Source organism: Doryrhamphus excisus, chromosome 7 (assembly GCF_030265055.1).
Source record: "Doryrhamphus excisus isolate RoL2022-K1 chromosome 7, RoL_Dexc_1.0, whole genome shotgun sequence".
Lineage (NCBI taxonomy): Eukaryota > Metazoa > Chordata > Actinopteri > Syngnathiformes > Syngnathidae > Doryrhamphus > Doryrhamphus excisus.
The window spans coordinates 1531012-1551359 of record NC_080472.1 but is presented as its reverse complement, the minus strand read 5'-3'; the positions used below and the strand labels follow the sequence as shown (position 1 = coordinate 1551359).

Below are 20348 nucleotides of genomic sequence, written 5' to 3'. Positions count from 1 at the left end.
TGCATGAAATTAAGACTAGAAAAAAATAACATTTTGTCTTCAATATTTCAATTTATTCTTCCCTCATTTAATTTTTTTTGCATTTTTTTTTGTTGAAAAAATTTTTTCCTGTTTTTTTTTTTAAATTATATTTTTAGAATATGCCATTGTCCACAAATGGTCCGCTGCACTTGACACCTCGGTCAACACCGGCTTTCATGTAACATCGTAGCAGAAAAAAATGGGTAAAAAATTTTTTTTAAAGAAAATTTATTTTCTTCTCCTTTCCCGATAAAAAAACAAAAAAAAAATTGGAGTAAAAAGAGCTTAAAAAGAAACATTTTTTCCCCTTTAAATATATTAGTAATTACAAATAGTATTATTGATTGGCCTTTTCCCCCCAAAAAAATTTAAAATAAAAAACAAAAAAAATTATTCTTCCCTCATTTAATTTTTTTTGTTGAAAAAATTTTTTCCTGTTTTTTTTTAAATTATATTTTTAGAATATGCCATGGTCCACAAATGGTCCGCTGCACTTGACACCCTGGTGAACACCGGCTTTCAAGCAAAAAAAAAAAACAAAAAAAAAATTAATTAATAATTACCGGTTGAGTTTACGTTTTCCTTGCGCTGCAGACGTCATGTCCATGTAGGTTGGGTTGGCCCGTCTCGCTTGGAAAGAGGCGGAGTTCTGATGTCTGCATACAGAGGTTCCCGTGAAAACAAAGCAAAACCGGGAGCCCACCATTGCCCACCGTTGCATTGCAAAACAGACCCACAAACGCCCCCTTAAGTCACTCAGAGGGTTTTCATGTGTTTTTTTTTTGTTTCCTTCCGGCCTCTCTAGCGGAAGCGCCACTTGGGATGAGATATTGTATGCATAATCCTTCAGAGCGACGGGTTACTTTGGGAGTAATCTCTTCAAAATTCTTTGTTACACAACATTTTTTTTTGCCATGCTAAAAATGGACCTACACCAAAATATCGGAGTGTTTCTTCACTAGCTGGCAAAAAAAATTGACGTAAACGTTATCTTAATGGATTCTATAAAAAAAAAAAAAAAAAAAAATCATTACGTAAGACTTTTTTTTTAAAGAATGGTAACATTTTTGGCTAAATGTTAGTTTGATCCCACTCAACATGGGATACGTCGACCTTTTACGGAAGTTACGGAATACGGAAGTTACTGCTCAAGCTCTGCAACCATTCTGTCCAGTGGACAGTGATTAATTATATAATAATCATGATTATATTATTAATTAGTCTATTAATATTATTATCATCATTGTTCTTCTTCTGATTATTACTAGTATGAGCCTGCTTATTGGCTTGCTTATTAGCCTGCATTTGCACTATTATATGAAATTTGTCAGATTTTTTGTAAAAAAAAAAAATCGGTAAATTTTTTTAAAAAAATCAATTAAAAATATAAAATTATTTAGGGGGACTTATGAACATTTTAGGGGGTCTGAAACCCCCCTAAATTAGACCGAATGACGCCACTGCAGTTGACAAACGGTGGGTCCCACTATGTGCATTGTTACGTGTTCATGCTAGTTATTTTTCTGTCTTTAAAGCTCAGATTCCACATCTACTCTCTTGCAATCGCTCAGGAGTTGAGTCCAGCTCCTCCTTTCCCTGCGCTCTAATGTTGACAGATACGGGCTCCAGCCACCCACAATTAAGAGCTGCTTAGCGACACTCCTTGTCGACCGGTTACGTGCTCGTGGTGAGCAAACAGTCAGCAAGAATTAAGATATTGACTTATGTCATTAAATTAGAGATGCACTTTTTTTTTCCCCTACAAAAAAACAATACCGATAACTTTCTGCGGTTCTATCTACTTTTTAGATTTAGATTTAAACTGTTTGTGCACACGTGGAAGGACTCGGGAGAGTGTAGTTTGGTTTGATTCCCGTCTTTGCAGAGCATTTGGTACAACTGGTCGTAGCAGACAAAATGGCTTCCTTGGAAAGTGAATGTTTGTTTACAAGTGAGCATCTTAAATTGAATGAATATTGGCGATTCTGGCCCCAGAAAATAAAAAAAAAAAAAAAAAAACAATGTAGAACAAGAGTGCAAACTTTTGAAAATACAGTTTAAAAAGTTGACAATAGCCACGTTTTTCCTCTTTCTGAATGACTTTTCCGAAAACGATGGTGAACAGGAGCTGCATGGTGGACGAGTGGTTAGCGCGTAGACCTCACAGCAAGTATCTGCTCCAACTAAGCAGCATACTTTTACTATACTTTTACTTTTTATTGGCTAAGACAAACATTGCATGACATGAGATCGAGTGCAAAAGGTTATACTCTCATTTAGTGTGGAAGTGGTAAAAAAATATTTTTTTTTTGCTTCTTTGTCTCTCGTCCTCACTTCATTTGAAAGACTTTTTTTGATCTGAGAATAAGTTATTTGGATTCTAACTGGTTAGCTTAGTAGGTGGCTATGCTAGCAGTGTTGATCCTGTTGCCTGCGCAATGTGATGTAAACAAAGAATAATAGTGTAAAAGTGACTTTTGGAGTGTTATTTCATGTCTTCAGTGCTCTAATAATGTTAGCGCACAGGCCACACAGCTCGGAGACCCGAGTTCGATTCCAACCCTCGGCCGTCTCTGTGTGGAGTATGCATGTTCTCCCAGTGCACGCGTGAGTTTTCTCCAGTTTCCTCCCACATTCCAAAAAAACATGCTAGGTTAATTAGCGACTCCAAATTGTCCATAGGTATGAATGTGAGTGTGAATGGTTGTTTGTCTATATGTGCCCCGTGATTGGCTGGCCACCAGTCCACGGTGTACCCCGAGCCCTTGTAAGAACCAAGCACTTACCGTTTGGGAGGAACCTGGTTGGCCTCATCGGCTTTGGGAGGATTGATGACTTGACTGCTAGCTGAAAGATTCACAGACTTCAATGCTTTAGGGGGTCCACAGTTGCTAAGTATGATGGTTGGATTGCCTGGATCTTCTGCAACTTCAAAGGTCATGTTTGGATCCAAGCCGTTGGGGAAACTGGACGGAACGGCCTGAACGGGTCTTTGAGTCGGTTCTGGCGTGCACGGGAGAGGAACAATGCCCTCTTCAAAGCCGTGGGAATTTTGGCAGACAGTCCGGGGGCTTTGTGGTGGGAACAAGACAGAGAGGTTTCGGGGAGGTCTTGCGTCTGGGTGCTTCATACCTGGATGACTTTGTATTTCTAAAAAAAAAAACAAACAAACAGTAAGAATGCGCGGAAATCGAGCAACTTTGTATTCTTTGGGTCATTTCAAGGCACGCTGTTCTCAAAAACATGATGCGGTAGCAAGACCAACCATCACCACCTTCCTGTTTTGCAATGAGTTAATTCTGGAATTTTTGTTTTTGTCTAACCTTCATTATCAAAACACTGGTACTTGTTTGTATTCTTTGGGTCATTAAAAGGCACGCTATTCTCAAAAACATGATGGGGTAGCAAGACCAACCATCACCACCTTCCTGTTTTGCAATGAGTTAATTCTGGAATTTTTGTTTTTGTCTAACCTTCATTATCAAAACACTGGTACTTGTTTGTATTCTTTGGGTCATTAAAGGCACACTGTTGTCAAAAACATGATGCGGTAGCAAGACCAACCACCACCACCTTCCTGTCTTGCAATGAGTTAATTCTGGAATTTTTGTTTCTTGCCTTCAATATCAAAACGCTGGTACATGTTTGTATTCTTTGGGTCATTAAAGGCACGCTGTTCTCAAAAACATGATGGGGTAGCAAGACCAACCACCACCACCTTCCTGTTTTGCAATGAGTTAATTCTGGGATTTTTGTTTTTGTGTGACCTTCATTGTCAAATTGCTGGTACTTGTTTGTATTCTTTGGGTCATTAAAGGCACGCTGTTCTCAAAAACATGATGGGGTAGCAAGATCAACCACCACCACCTTCCTGTTTTGCAATGAATTAATTTTGGAATTTTTGTTTTTGTTTCTCACCTTCAATATCAAAACGCTGGTACATGTTTGTATTCTTTGGGTCATTAAAGGCACGCTGTTCTCAAAAACATGATGGGGTAGCAAGACCAACCACCACCACCTTCCTGTTTTGCAATGAGTTAATTCTGGAATTTTTGTTTTTGTCTAACCTTCATTATCAAAACACTGGTACTTGTTTGTATTCTTTGGGTCATTAAAAGGCACGCAGTTCTCAAAAACATGATGTGGTAGCAAGACCAACCACCACCACCTTCCTGTTTTGCAATGAGTTAATTCTGGAATTTTTGTTTCTTGCCTTCAATATCAAAACGCTGGTACATGTTTGTATTCTTTGGGTCATTAAAGGCACGCTGTTCTCAAAAACATGATGGGGTAGCAAGACCAACCACCACCACCTTCCTGTTTTGCAATGAGTTAATTCTGGAATTTTTGTTTCTTGCCTTCAATATCAAAACACCGGTACTTGTTTGTATTCTTTGGGTCATTGAAGGCACGCTGTTCTCAAAAACATGATGCGGTAGCAAGACCAACCACCACCACCTTCCTGTTTTGCAATGAGTTAATTCTGGAATTTTTGTTTCTTGCCTTCAATATCAAAATGCTGGTACTTGTTTGTATTCTTTGGGTCATTAAAGGCACGCTGTTCTCAAAAACATGATGGGGTAGCAAGACCAACCACCACCACCTTCCTGTTTTGCAATGAGTAAATTCTGGAATTTTTGTTTCTTGCCTTCAATATCAAAACGCTGGTCCTTGTTTGTATTCTTTGGGTCATTAAAAGGCACGCTGTTCTCAAAAACATGATGCAGTAGCAAGACCAACCACCACCACCTTCCTGTTTTGCAATGAGTTAGGAAGATAAACGCAACCGACAATGTCCGTTCCTCATTTCTATGTATTTATTAGCATTTATTATTTGTTAATATGTTAAAATATATAAAAATGTGTTTGGCTTTCTGGAACAGATTACTTGGATTTACATTTTTTGTCAATGTATTTATTTTTTTTTATCGGACAGTTACATATAATACATGATGAGTCGCATATTTTCATGTTTGGGATTTTTTTTTTGCTAGTCAGCTGAAGTTAATTGTAATTCTAATTATTTTTGAATGGCTCTAATCATCTTTAATGTTTTTTTTTTGTTTTTTTTGTGGCTTCAGTGGACACAAAAAAATGATGCAATGATTAAACATCATCTGTACCTGGAATATTATAAAGCTCATTCCACCACTTGTGGTGTTTCCTGCGGCGGTGTAACGGGGGGGATGGAGAGGCTTTGGAGGAAAATACTAGCATCGCATCATGGAGGCAGTGACTGTGCAGAACGTTATCGATTTTTGCTGTCACTTTGACATTTTTGAAGTCATATCAGCAAAATACGGATTCCGACGTCAGATATAGGAGATAGTAATAAATAGTACTATCCTGCGGCAGCCCGAGTTGTTTCTAGCAATAAATGGAAGCAGAATTCCTTCAATCACATATTTTTGGCTTGTAGGGGATTAATACATGCATGAGTTGCTATTTCTGGTGGAGGCAGCACTGAATTAGGGTCGCTTGGTTGCTGCTGCCTGTTTTTTATAGTGCGCCTTTTCTGGTTGGTGGAGCCGGGGAGTTTACGTCTGCTGACGTTTTTTTTTCCCTCCCTGCCCTGCTGTGGATCTGCATTTTCATGAATGAAGCTCAGGAGGGATTGGGAGGGTTTGAGGCTAGACAGGAAAAAAAAAAAAAAAAAAAAAAAAAAAAAACAACATTTGCGGGTAAAAGGAAAAGGCAGAATGGAGGGGCTGAGCTAGACAATGGGACATCTGAAGCAAAGGGGAAAAGAAAAAATATGAAGATATATCGGAATGTGGACCCCCCCTTCCCAAAAAAAATTAAATTAAAAATACAAAAAAAACCCCCCAAGGACGTCAGATTTAATCTTCAGTGACGATTTTTTGCGTTAGCTTCTATTAATAACCAGACAAGTGTTCATTGCCTCTCTAAATCTGATCCTCTCTGATTGGCCGAGCAAACTGCAGGGTGGAGCCATTTCTCCTACGGTATTATGGTGCAGTGTCTATGGTTGGGAGGGGGGGGGGGGGGGGGGGGGGGGGAGATCTGGCCCGTCATGTCAATTGAGGTGGCCGGCAAAAGCCAGGAAATAATATTTATCAAAAAGACACTTATTTCATTTTATTATGCTAATATCATCTCAAAAATACATTTGTGTATATCCATGCAATATCAATGACGTTTATACACACTAAGGTCACAGGGGGTACGCTGGAGCCTATCCCAGCTGATTTTGGGCAAGAGGCAGAGTACACCCTGATATTATTTATTATTTGATTTATTTGTTTAAATATTACAGCACATTTTTAAACCTATACATACACAAAGTATGTACACATACACTGTAAGGAACAAAAAAAAAAATATATTTTAGTTAATCATTATTTTGTTATATTATAATTATTAAAAATTGTTATGTATTATAATACTTTTAAAATAATCTTTATTTTATTTTTTTTATATTTAGTAAATTATTTTATTAATCAAAAAATGTTTTTATGCTGAATATATTTATTTTGTTAAGATGTAAAAATTATCATTATTTTGTTATATTATTATTATTGAAAATTGTTATATATTATAATACTTTTAAAATAATGTTTTTATTTTATTAAAAAAAATAATATTCATTTAATTATTTTTTTAATAAAAAATAATTTTTATGCTGAATATAATTATTTTGTTAAGATGTAAAAATTATCATAATTTTGTTATTATTATTATTATTGAAAATTGTCATATATTATAATACTTTAAAAATAATGTTTTTATTTTATTAAAACATTTTTTAATATTAAGTAAATTATTTTTTAGTCAAAAATAATTTTTATGCTGAATATATTTATTTTGTTAAGATGTAAAAATTATCATTATTTTGTTATATTATTATTATTGAAAAATGTTATATATTATAATACTTTTAAAATAATGTTTTTACTTTATTTACATTTTTTAAATATTCAGTAAATTATCTTTTAATCAAAAATAATTTTTATGCTGAATATATTTATTTTGTTAAGATGTAAAAATTATCATTATTTTGTTATATTATTATTATTATAAATTGTTATATATTATAATACTTTTAAAATAATGTTTTTATTTTATTTTTTTAATATTTAGTAAATTATTTTTTTAATCAAAATTAATTTTTATGCTGAATATGTTTATTTTGTGTGCGTCAAATCAAATGTAAAAATATTTTGATGATTTATTCATGAACAATTAATAAAATAACAATTATTTATTAGTATTATAAAACAATACAAAGTGAAAATGCTAATAATCAAATGTGTCATAATACCATAAGGCATACATTAATATAGTTTCACAGTTCCAGGTGGCCCCTCTCAGGGTGACCATAACAGCGATGTGGGAAAACGAGTGCGACGCCCCAGCGATAGCCGGTTGGCTAGAGTGAAATTGTGAGAAAAAAAAAAAAAAAAAATTCCAGTCAGTACATGAAATATGGAAAGAGATGCAAAGAAGTTATGATTACATTAGAGAGATGATACAGCGGCTGCATGTTCCCAATAAGGGAAACTGGAGTGATTAACAACAGTTATATAAACGCTGCATATATTACGCTGATTACATTACATGGAAATTCACTGGCATGCTCCTTTGAAGGCCCCCGGATGACTTGGATGCATGCTGGGAAAATGAACTACTGCATAGATGAATGCTGCTTTTGAAAAAAAAAAAACCCAAAAAAAAAACGCAGATATTCTGCAATACATGTCATAAAACAAGTTCAATTTACTTTTTAAAAAAAATATATTTATCATGACTAATTTAGCGGTCCTTGAACGCACCGCAGATATGCCTCTGGAAGTAACCACAGTAGCTCCATTTTATACTTGAAATGCGGTTGATAAGTGTGTGAGGGATACTTGGGGCTTCAACCTAGAGGGTGGACAATTGCAATTGAAGAGAAAAAGGGGAGGGTTCTGGAGGAATGTTTTTTTTTTTTTTTAGTCGATTAATCTGAAGCTTGTTATTTGGATTAATCGAGCAAAGCAGTTAGCAACCCCATGCTGACCAATCAATAAGAAGCAAAAACATCTACCCCTCCATTTGGTACTTTTACAATCAGTAACTGTTACATTTGTTCACTTCCTGCTTTCCTAATATAATTTAAGTGATTTATTTTATTTTAATATATTTTTTTTATATTTTATTTTTTATTTTAGTTACATTTTATTATTTTTTTTATTTTTATTTTTTTCAAAACATACTCAATGGTCGCTGTTTGACTATGGTTGACTAAAAAACGTAGCATTCTGGTCACCAGGCATCAGTTGGCCAGCAGAGCCAAGCCGACATGCCATGGCTGAGCTCGAAAAAGAAAAAAAAATAATAATAATAAAAAAAAAAAAAAAAAGGATCTCCTCTCATTTAGTGTGGAGGTGGTAAATTTTTGGTTCCTTTCTCTTTCTTCCCACTCCACTTGAAACAGTTTCTTAAGTCTAGAATAAGTACATCGCAAAGGCGACGGGTTAGCTAGCTTGCCATGCTAGCGGTGGCCATCTGTTACTATGTCTCTGATTCCATCGCCTGCACAAGAGTGTAAAAGTGACTGTAGGGGTGTTATTTCATGTCTAGAGGGCTCTAATAGTGTTTTGTACTATGAAAATATTCAGTCTATAACCACTAAGTCAAGGGGAAATAACTCAAACGGGAAGACGGTGTCCGTGTGGTGTCTTGCTAGTTTATTTTTATTTTTCATTTTAGTTGTTATTTTTGTAATTTTTTGTCACGTACCGAAGTACGAGGTGATATGAGCATCCAATGACATAATGGGTACCATAGTAAGTGTCAATATAGTGATATATATATAGCACATCATGACTGGTTGTTTCTTGAATTGGCTTAACAATTGTGCATTGTTTGATTCCCTTACTCAATCCATCCCATAGTTTGATTCCACATACTGAAATGCTACGGCTAGCATAACGTAGTCCTAGCATAGAAGTGTTTCAAATGTACTTCTTCCCTGAGATCATATTTCTCCTCTCTTGTAGAGAAGTATTGGATGACATTTTTAGCTAATTGGTTATTTTTAGCTTTATGTATTATTTTAGCTGTTTGAAGATGAACTATATGAGCAAGTTGAAGTATTTGTGATTTTAGAAATAAGAAGTTAATATGTTCTCTGTAGGCGGCATTATGAATTATCCTTACTGACCTTTTTTTTGCAGTACATTTAGCGAGTGATGATTGCTTTTATAGTTCATTCATTCATTCATTTTCTACCGCTTTTTCCTCACGAGGGTCGCGGGGGGGGGTGCTGGAGCCTATCCCAGCTGTCTTCGGGCGTAAGGCGGGGTACACCCTAGACTGGTCGCCAGCCAATCACAGGGCACATATAGACAAACAACCATTCACACTCACATTAATACCTATGGACAATTTGGAGTCGCTAATTAACCTAGCATGTTTTTGGAATGTGGGAGGAAACCGGAGTACCCGGAGAAAACCCGGGGAGAACATGCAAACTCCACACAGAGATGGCCGAGGGTGGAATTGAACCCTGGACTCCTAGCTGTGAGGTCTGCGCGCTAACCACTAGACCGCCGTGCCGGCCTTTTATAGTTATTATCCCATATTTCCACACAATAAGTAAGATATGGTAAAACCAGAGAGCAAATAAAAAAAGTGTGGAGTGATTTCTGATTGAGAATAAATTTTTGCTTTGTTCAATATTGAAATATTTCATGCCAACTTATGTTGTATATTTGTAATATTAGATTTCCGGCTCATATTTTCATCTATTGTGATCCCGGGAAATTTATTTTCCTTCACCCTTTTTACAATTTACCCCCGAATTAACACCAGACGCGTTGCAGCGCGTCCGACGCTTTTCAAAACGCTTCTATTTTAAGCAGTCTGCCGATTCACACCAGCCGCCACACACACACACACACGCACGTCACAAAAGATAAGACTTCAAGTCTATTTTTGATACGTTTACGTGGAAGTACAGCAGCATATAGAAATGCCCCACGTTATGTAACCGGCGCTAGTTGCGTCAAAGGCGATGAACAATCAACGATTAATGATGTGCTTTATATATATATCACTATATTGACAGTTACTATGGTACACATTATGTAATTGTATGGTCATATCACCTCGTACTTCAGTACGAGGTACATTACTAAAATAAAAATAACATAAAAATAAAAATGAATAAATCACTTAAATTATATTACAAAAGCAGGAAGTGAACAAATGTAACAGTTACTGATTGCAGTCATTATGTGCTATATATATCACTGTATTGACACTTACTATGGTAGCCATTATGTCATTGTAATGTCATTGTAATAAATAAAAAAAACTTAAAAAAACTAAAATAATAAAATAAAAATAACATAAAAATAAAAAATTTATGATTAAATCACTTAAATTATATTACAAAAGCAGGAAGTGAACAAATGAGACAGTTACTGATTGTAAAAGTAAACTGTATTATGGAAAGCAGGAAGTGAACAAATGTAACAGTTACTGATTGCAGTCATGATGTGCTATATATATCACTATATTGACACTTACTATGGTAGCCATTATGTCATTGTAATGTCATTGTAATAAATAAAAAAACTTAAAAAACTAAAATAATAAAATAAAAATAACATAAAAATAAAATTTTTATGAATAAATCACTTAAATTATATTACAAAAGCAGGAAGTGAACAAATGAGACAGTTACTGATTGCAGTCATGATGTGCTATATATATCACTATATTGACACTTACTATGGTACCCATTATGTCATTGTAATGTCATTGTAATAAATAAAAAAACTTAAAAAACTAAAATAATAAAATAAAAATAACATAAAAATAAAATTTTTATGAATAAATCACTTAAATTATATTACAAAAGCAGGAAGTGAACAAATGAGACAGTTACTGATTGCAGTCATGATGTGCTATATATATCACTGTATTGACACTTACTATGGTACCCATTATGTCATTGTAATGTCATTGTAATAAATAAAAAAACTTAAAAAAAACTAAAATAATAAAATAAAAATAACATAAAAATAAAAATTTTATGAATAAATCACTTAAATTATATTACGAAAGCAGGAAGTGAACAAATGAGACAGTTACTGATTGTAAAAGTAAACTGTATTATGGAAAGCAGGAAGTGAACAAATGTAACAGTTACTGATTGCAGTCATGATGTGCTATATATATCACTATATTGACACTTACTATGGTACCCATTATGTCATTGTAATGTCATTGTAATAAATAAAAAAACTTAAAAAAAAATAAAATAATAAAATAAAAACAACATAAAAATCAAATTTAATGAATAAATCACTTAAATTATATTAGGAAAGCAGGAAGTGAACAAATGTAACAGTTACTGATTGCAGTCATGATGTGCTATATATATCACTATATTGACACTTACTATGGTACCCATTATATCATTGTAATGTCATTGTAATAAATAAAAGAAAACTTAAAAAAAACTAAAATAATAAAATAAAATAAAAATTTAATGAATAAATCACTTAAATTATATTACAAAAGCAGGAAGTGAACAAATGTAACAGTTAGTGATTGTAAAAGTACCAGATGGAGGGGTAGGATTTAATAAGCTTTGCTTCTTCCTACTCCTTTCGGACATGTGGAACTGTGAACTGATTATGTGATGCATTCAATTGTAATCTGATGCATGTTCAAATGAAATTCAACCATTACCATTGTGTGGTCCGAGCACAATAAAGAGTATTACCCATCTTAGACAAATGAACTGCGCAGGAACAGACTCTGCCCCACGTTTGAACCTTATATATCGCATTTCGACCAAAAATGGTGACGTTTTGGTGTAAAAGTTCATTTCTGACGACGTTGCGGTAAATATCATTACAGCCGCTTTGAAATGTAATATTTCATGGCAGCCTTTTGAGCTGCGGTTCTCCAAAGCGCTCTTTAAGAACAGATTTCAAATCAGTTGTGTTCACATTTGGGCTCAATTTCATGACTCAACTCCGAGAGAATTATATTCCGCAAGTTGAGTCGTTAGAGGGTTCAACAAAGCCAACGCAGAAAAGATGAAATGTAGACAAAATATTTACCTTTTGGAGATGGTGCATTTTTGATCAAGGATGCTCTCTTTGTCTGTCCCTCTGCACCTGAATTAAAAAAAAAAAAGTCAAAACCACATGTTACATGTATATAATGGCCTAAAGTCAGTGAATGCACCTCACGTTCTTGTCAGTGTTAAAGGGGGAACACACAGTCCGACACACAGTTGCAGATATCTGCTGGAGAACGGCATGCTGTTTTGCGTTTCTCATACTATTACAACTTAATGAAAAAACAGCATTTAATATTAATTAATATAATATAATTTATAATTAATATAATATTATTAATATTCCAATTGAATAATACAATGTTATTTTTCCTCATAATATTACATTATTCTGATAATAATGGTCTAAAAAATCTGCATTAATTTTGATTAGTAAAGTCAAAATATTAAGAAAAAGTCAATTACGACTTTCTCTTAATATTTTGGCTTTCAATTAAATTTAATTGACTTTTTCTAATATTACAACTTAACAAAAAAAACAATATTTAATATTCCAATTTAATAATACAATGTTATTTTTTCTCATAATATTACATTATTCTGACAATAATGGTCTCGCCATGGGGAAAAAATCAGCATTAATTTTATTTAGTAAAGTCAAAATATTAAGAAAAAGTCAATTATGACTTTCTCTTAATATTTTGGCTTTCAATTAAAATTAATTGACTTTTTCTAATATTACAACTTAACAAAAAAAACAATATTTAATATTCCAATTTAATAATACAGTGTTATTTTTCCTCATAATATTACATTATTCTGATAATAATGGTCTCACCATGGGAAAAAAAATCAGCATTAATTTTAATTAGTAAAGTCAAAATATTAAAAGAAAGTCAATTAAAAAAAATCTGCATAAATTTTAATTAGTAAAGTCAAAATATTAAGAGAAACTTGACTTTCTCTTAATATTTTGACTTTATTAATTAAAATTAATGCTGATTTTTTTCAAGCAGTGGAGAAAGTCAATTGCGACTTTCTTTTAATATTTTGACTTTATTAATTAAAATTAATGCAGATTTTTTTTCAAGTAGTAGAAAAAGTCAATTACAACTTTCTCTTAATATTTTGACTTTATTAATTAAAATTAATGCAGGTTTTTTTCAAGTAGTAGAGAAAGTCAATTACAACTTTCTCTTAATATTTTGACTTGATTAATTAAAATTAATGCAGATTTTTTTTCCCCATGGTGAGACCAGCTATGTTGTTTGATCTAGAGACAGAGCCACTGAGGAAAAAGACAGGAAGCAAGAACTGGAGGTAGCAGAGATAAGGATGCTGAGGTTCACATTGGGAGTGACCATGATGGACAGGATCAGGGTCAAGTCAACTTACTACAGGGGCTGCTCTGGTGGCAGAGCAGTTGCGAGAACGACAGAACAGGCGCTAGTTCGCTTCCTTGGTCCTTGGACTCCTGCATTGTTTCTCCGCCAGATGATGCTTTTACGTCCTGGCTCGCTCCTTCCTGGTCCGCCCAGACCACGCCTCTTTCTCTTAGCACCAATTGCTCCAGCTCGTTCTTCTTCAACTCATCGTGGGCGGTGACCAGCCCGGCGTCACGCACCGCGGCGTAGAGTCGACCGTACGCCGGCAATAACATGTTGAGCATTCTGAAATTGAAAAAAAATGACGTCTTATGAGGGTTCAGATTTTTGGACTTAACGACGAGTGACACCAACGTACTTCTGCATGCGCTTGTGTTCCTGATCCTGAAGCGCAGTGAGTCGGATCATCTGCTTGATGTGTTGATCGAGGTCGTTCACCTGAAGCTCCAGTCTGTGACAACGCAAGTCCTTTTCTAATACCTTCAAAAAAAAAAAAAAAAAAATCAAAAAAGGTGACACTTTAGAGCAGGGGTCTCAAACACGCGGCCCGCGGGCCAAATGTGGCCCGCAGGACACTAGTTTGAGGCCCCCGCCTTGATATGAAAGTTTAATGTTAGTGCGGCCCGCGCAAGTTTGATATGGATGCTGTATGGTATCATGTACCCAGGAAAAAATATTACGTTTTTATTAATGTTCATGTTAAAGGTTAAATAACTGTTATTAGTTATCCCTCCCTATCCGTGTGGAAGTGGTAAGTTTTTGGCTATTTAAGTTTAAAGGAAATAACTTGAAGGCTACCGTTTAGGTCGCTAGCTCTCTTGTTTGCGAGTTAGCATGTGTCTCAAGACCCTGCAGTTGCGCAATATGTTGTAAATAATGTTCATGTTAAAGGTTAAATAACTGTTAATAGTTATCCTCCCTATCCGTGTGGAAGTGGTAAGTTTTTGGCTATTTAAGTTTAAAGGAAATAACTGGGAAGGCTACCGTTTAGGTCGCTAGCTCTCTAGTTTGCGAGTTAGCATGTGTCTCAAGACCCTGCAGTTGCGCAATATGTTGTAAATAATGTTCATGTTAAAGGTTAAATAACTGTTAATAGTTATCCTCCCTATCCGTGTGGAAGTGGTAAGTTTTTGGCTATTTAAGTTTAAAGGAAATAACTAGAAGGCTACCGTTTAGGTCGCTAGATGTCTAGTTTGCGAGTTAGCATGTGTCTCAAGACCCTGCAGTTGCGCAATAGGTTGTAAATAATGTTCATGTTAAAAGGTTAAATAACTGTTAATAGTTATCCCTCCCTATCCGTGTGGAAGTGGTGAGTTTTTGGCTATTTAAGTTTAAAGGAAATAACTAGAAGGCTACCGTTTAGGTCGCTAGATGTCTAGTTTGCGAGTTAGCATGTGTCTCAAGACCCTGCAGTTGCGCAATATGTTGTAAATAAAAAGAGTATAAATGTGACTATAGTCGTGTTTTGTCATGTCTACAGGGCTCTAATAATGCTTTGTTCATTTTAATATGAAAAAAAATAATTTGTCTACCCGCCAACTATATGTGGTTTCTTAAGTTTTTATTATTATTATTATATTTATTTATTACTGATTGATTGATTTTCTTTATTCTTGATTTGTTTATTTATTTTTCATTTTATTTTGTGCAGAAAAATAAAAATTTATATATTTGAGAACAGTGGAATGTTTTATCAGAGCTTTTATTAAAATATTTTATATTTAAAATATTTAATTTAAAATATTTAATTTAAAATTTACAGGGCTCTAATAATGCTTTGTTAATTTTAACGAAAAAAATAATTTGTCTACCCAACAACTATATGCGGTTTCTTACGTTTTTATTATTTGCTGTTTTATTATTATTATTATATTTATTTATTACTGATTGATTTTCTTTATTCTTGATTTGTTTATTTATTTTTCATCTTATTTTGTGCAGAAAAATTAAAATTTGAGAACAGTGGAATGTTTTATCAGAGCTTTTCTTGTAGAAAATCGGAACCAAAGCACTGACAAAGTTTGTATATTTTTCTGTTTTTTTTTTTTTTTGCAAAACCTGATGCGGCCCAGCCTTGCCCAAGACCCCTAGCTCCAGTGGCCCCCAGGTAAATTGAGTTTGAGACCCCTGCTTTAGAGAAAAAGGTTTGTTTTTGTCTGTGTTTCATTTGAAATTCAGTCAGCGAGCGAAGTGGAGGAGGAGGAGGAGAGGAGGGGGGAGGGGTTATGGAGACTCTGACGCAAGAAAACTACGAATCAACAGCAGCGAGGAACATTTGACCATTGAGTGCGTCATAGTTCTGGGTCGGTTCTTGGAAGAAAGGATAAAGAAGGAGAAAAAAAAACATGGTTTTAGGTAACGGTGTGGCTGTGTGTGAGGGACGGACGGACGGACGGGTAAAGGGTATTGATTTATTCTCTTCAGTGATCCACGAGTGAGCTGGAGAAATAAAAATGAGCACGGTTCTAATTACTGGGAGAACAGATGGGAAGAAAACAAAGACAGTCACGACACCAGTAGAGAGACAGCCTACCTTCTCAAATAAACAAACAAAAAGAATCAAGTTTGTGAACGATTCATCCCACATTGATACGATTCTTTCATCGTTTAACCACGCTCTATATATTAAAGTTAAATCCCGTTTACACCGCCGTAATTTGCGAGATCTCACGACAAACATCACGACGACTTGTCCTCCGTCGGCGAAAGCGGGGGTTACCTCGGTAACCGCTCGAGTCCCCCCCGCCCCCCACCCCACCCCCCCGCGGACGTGACAGTAAAGGTTGTACTAACCTCGGATCCCTGATCGTTTGACTTCAACAATTTCATCTCGTTCTCCGCGCGATGAAGCCGGCCGTCGTTTTCCTGAAAGCGGATTTCTTTTTCCTTCAGACGTTCCCAAATGTGCTGCTGCTGAGTGCGGAGCATGGCAATCTTCCGCTCGTGTTTACAAGTGGCCTGTTGGTGAAAGAACAACAAGAAAAACAAACAAAAAAAAGACACTTATTACATATTATTAGAGCTGATTAATCGATTAAACGCTATTAATCTGCAATTATTTTGCAGACCAGCTTTGACTTTGTGTGTTAGGACAAGTTTGCCTCTTTTCTGATATGTTGCAGACTACAAACCGCTTGCTTCGTATTGATTTGGTGCGTCAAGGGGCTGCCGAGCGACAGCCTCAAAACCTGACATGAACAGGGCAGGCGTGTCCGACATTTTTCCCAGCAAGGGACACATACTAAGTCAGTAAATAAATGACTGCATTTCAACGTTGCGTATTAAAAAAAAACAGGTGCGACTTAAGAGGATCCTGGAGTGACGTAGTGAGTCGCTGCCGAGCGACAGCCTCAAAACCTGACATGAACAGGGCAGGCGTGTCCGACATTTTTCCAGCAAGGGACACATACTAAGTCAGTAAATAAATGACTGCATTTCAACGTTGCGTATTAAAAAAAAAACAGGTGCGACTTAAGAGGATCCTGGAGTGACGTAGTGAGTCGCTGCCGAGCGACAGCCTCAAAACCTGACATGAACAGGGCAGGCGTGTCCGACATTTTTCCAGCAAGGGACACATACTAAGTCAGTAAATAAATGACTGCATTTCAACGTTGCGTATTAAAAAAAAAACAGGTGCGACTTAAGAGGATCCTGGAGTGACGTAGTGAGTCGCTGCCGAGCGACAGCCTCAAAACCTGACATGAACAGGGCAGGCGTGTCCGACATTTTTCCAGCAAGGGACACATACTAAGTCAGTAAATAAATGACTGCATCTCAACGTTGCGTATTAAAAAAAAAAAACAGGGGCGACTTAAGAGGATCCTGGAGTGACGTAGTGAGTCGCTGCCGAGCGACAGCCTCAAAACCTTCATCATCATTTTGGAGAGAATCTGGAAAGAGTTTTCAATGGAATTCATGAAGGATTATTAAAATTAATTTATAGCATTTTATTTAATTTAATGTTTTTTTTGGGGGGGGTCTGTTAAAATAACACTATTATTTGTTATTTTACTATTATTACTATTATTAATATTAACACATACTAAGTCAGTAAATAAATGACTGCATCTCAACGTTGCGTATTCAAAAAAAACGAGCGACTTAAGAGGATCCTGGAGAGACGTAGTGAGTCGCTGCCGAGCGACAGCCTCAAAACCCATCATTTGGAGAGAATCTGGAAAGAGGTTTCAATGGAATTCATTAAGGATTATTAAAATTCATTTATAGCATTTTATTTATTTTTTTTGGGGGGGTCTCTGTTAAATTAATACTATTTCATTTTACCATTATTAATATTAATACATACTAAGTCAGTAAATAAATAATGGAAGGAGACTACATCTTAACGTTGCGTATTAAAAAAGAACAGGGGCGACTTAAGAGGATCCTGGAGTGACGTAGTGAGTCGCTGCCGAGCGACAGCCTCACAACCCATCATTTGGAGAGAATCTGGAAAGAGGTTTCAATGGAATTCATTAAGGACTATTAAAATTCATTTATAGCATTTTATTTAATTTCATGTTTTTTTTTGGGGGGGGGGCTCTGTTAAAATAATACTATTATTTGTTATTTTACCATTATTACTATTATTAATACTAACACATACTAAGTCAGTAAATAAATGACTGCATCTCAACGTTGCGTATTAAAAAAAAACAGGGGCGACTTAAGAGGATCCTGGAGTGACGTAGTGAGTCGCTGCCGAGCGACAGCCTCAAAACCCATCATGTGGAGAGAATCTGGAAAGAGGTTTCAATGGAATTCATTAAGGATTATTAAAATTCATTTATAGCATTTTATTTAATTTCATGTTTTTTTTGGGGGGGGGGTCTCTCTGTTAAAATAATACTATTATTAATATTAATACATACTAAGTCAGTAAATAAATAATGGAAGGAGACTGCATCTCAACGTTGCGTATTAAAAAAACAGGGGCGACTTAAGAGGATCCTGGAGTGACGTAGTGAGTCGCTGCCGAGCGACAGCCTCAAAACCCATCATTTGGAGAGAATCTGGAAAGAGATTTCAATGGAATTCAGAAAGGATTATTAAAACTCATTTAAAGCATTTTATTTAATTTAATGTTTTTTTTTTGGGGGGGGTCTCTGTTAAAATAATACTATTATTTTTTATTTTACTATTATTAATATTAACTCATACTAAGTCAGTAAATAAATAATGGAAGGAGACTGCAACTCAACGTTGCGTGTAAAAAAAAAAAAAAAACAGGGGCGCTCTTTGGACACCCCCGACTTAAGAGGATCCTGGAGTGACGTAGTGAGTCGCTCATGAGGCTGCCGAGCGACAGCCTCAAAACCTTTGTCATCATTTTGGAGAGAATGTGGAAAGAGGTTTCAATGGAATTCATAAAGGATTATTAAAATTAATTTAAATTAATTATATATTTTTTTGGGGGGGGTCTCTGTTAAAATAATATTATTATTTTTTATTTTACTATTATTAATATTAACAAATACTAAGTCAGTAAATAAATAATGGAAGGAGACTACATCTCAACGTTGCTTATTAAAAAAAACAGGGGTGACTTAAGAGGATCCTGGAGTGGCGTAGTGAGTCGCTGCCGAGCGACAGCCTCAAAACCCATGATGGAATGTTTTTTTTTTTGGGGGGGGTGGGGTGGGGGGTGGGGGGGTGTCTCTCTGTTAAAATAAAGCCGCGATCCAAATGATGGACTGTTCAATGTCTTTGACCAGACATGAACAGTCCATCATCTTCTGGGCCAAAGACCGGAGTCGGTTGGTGCCGAAAGGGGGGGGGGGTTAGGACCCAGGTCCTGTTGTGGTGTAAATTACAGGCCCAGACAACTACGGAGAAGAGTGAAGTCAAAATGATGACTCAGCAGCTGGTTTCCTGCAGGGGGGGGGGGGAAGATCTGGAAAGCAGCGTAAGCATCCGCTACCTTGTCAGTCTTCTCCTTTGCGGAAATATATTGGACCTGCAGGTTGTCCTCCTCGCTGTAGCGCTGGCGCAGCTCATTCTCCTTCAGTTGTCTCTCCAGATCCAGCTGTTCCCTCCTGATTTGGGCACGGCTGGAGAAAATTTGCTGCAGGGATTCCGACACCCTAAAGAGAGAAAAAAAACAGGTTTGACTTTCAAAGGTTGGCAAATTTGACAGACAGGAAGATTAAGACTCATGCATGTAAATACAAATAAAAAATGGAAAAGCCAGGGTTCAATTCCACCCTGTGCGGAGTTCTGTGAGCATGTTCTCCCCGTGCATGCGTGGGTTTTCTCTGGGTACTCCGGTTTCCTCCCACATGCTAGGTTAATTAGCGACTCCAAATTGTCCATAGGTATGAATGTGAGTGTGAATGGTTGTTTGTCTATATGTGCCCTGTGATTGGCTGGCCGATCGGTCCAGGGTGTACCCCCCCCCCCCACAGTCGTCCCTCTACATTGGCTAAGACAAACATTGCATGACATGAGATTGAGTGCAAAAGGTTATCCTCTCATTTAGTGTGGAAGTGGTACATTTTTTGCTTCTTTTGAAATATTTTTTTGATCTTATATCACCTAAAAATACAGTATAATAAAAAATTAAAATACAGTATAATTAAAACAAATAATAAAATACAGTATAATAAAAAAATCAAAATACAGTATAATAAAAAAATTAAATACAGTATAATTAATTTTTTTTAATACAGTATAATTAAAAAATAATACAGTATATTTAAAAAATTAAAACAGTATAATTAAAAATATAAAATACAGTATAATTTTTAAAATTAAAATACGGTATAATAAATAAAAATATATCACTATATTGACGGTTACTATGGTACCCATTATGTCATTGTATGACCATACAATGACTTGTACTTCGGTATGTGACAAAAAAATAAAAATACAGTATAATAAAAAAATGTAAATACAGT

General features: G+C 35.5%; 1 protein-coding gene and 1 long non-coding RNA gene across 3 annotated transcripts in view; both read right to left on the bottom strand.

Moving 5' to 3' along the window:
* Window positions 1–20348, bottom strand: part of LOC131131971 (uncharacterized) — a 205854-nt gene that overhangs the window by 77980 nt on the left and 107526 nt on the right. The gene's annotated exons all lie outside the window — the stretch shown is intronic.
* The window catches only part of kif18a (kinesin family member 18A), a 42845-nt gene that overhangs the window by 3774 nt on the left and 18723 nt on the right, over window positions 1–20348 (bottom strand). For both annotated transcript variants that reach the window (XM_058077041.1, XM_058077040.1), the window contains exons 10-16: window positions 19370–19532; window positions 16243–16407; window positions 13808–13929; window positions 13460–13734; window positions 12105–12161; window positions 2808–3171; window positions 585–677 (exon numbers count right to left, since the gene is read on the bottom strand). In XM_058077041.1, coding sequence (XP_057933024.1) covers window positions 585–677; window positions 2808–3171; window positions 12105–12161; window positions 13460–13734; window positions 13808–13929; window positions 16243–16407; window positions 19370–19532 — 1239 coding nt within the window. The remainder of the gene's footprint in view (window positions 1–584; window positions 678–2807; window positions 3172–12104; window positions 12162–13459; window positions 13735–13807; window positions 13930–16242; window positions 16408–19369; window positions 19533–20348) is intronic.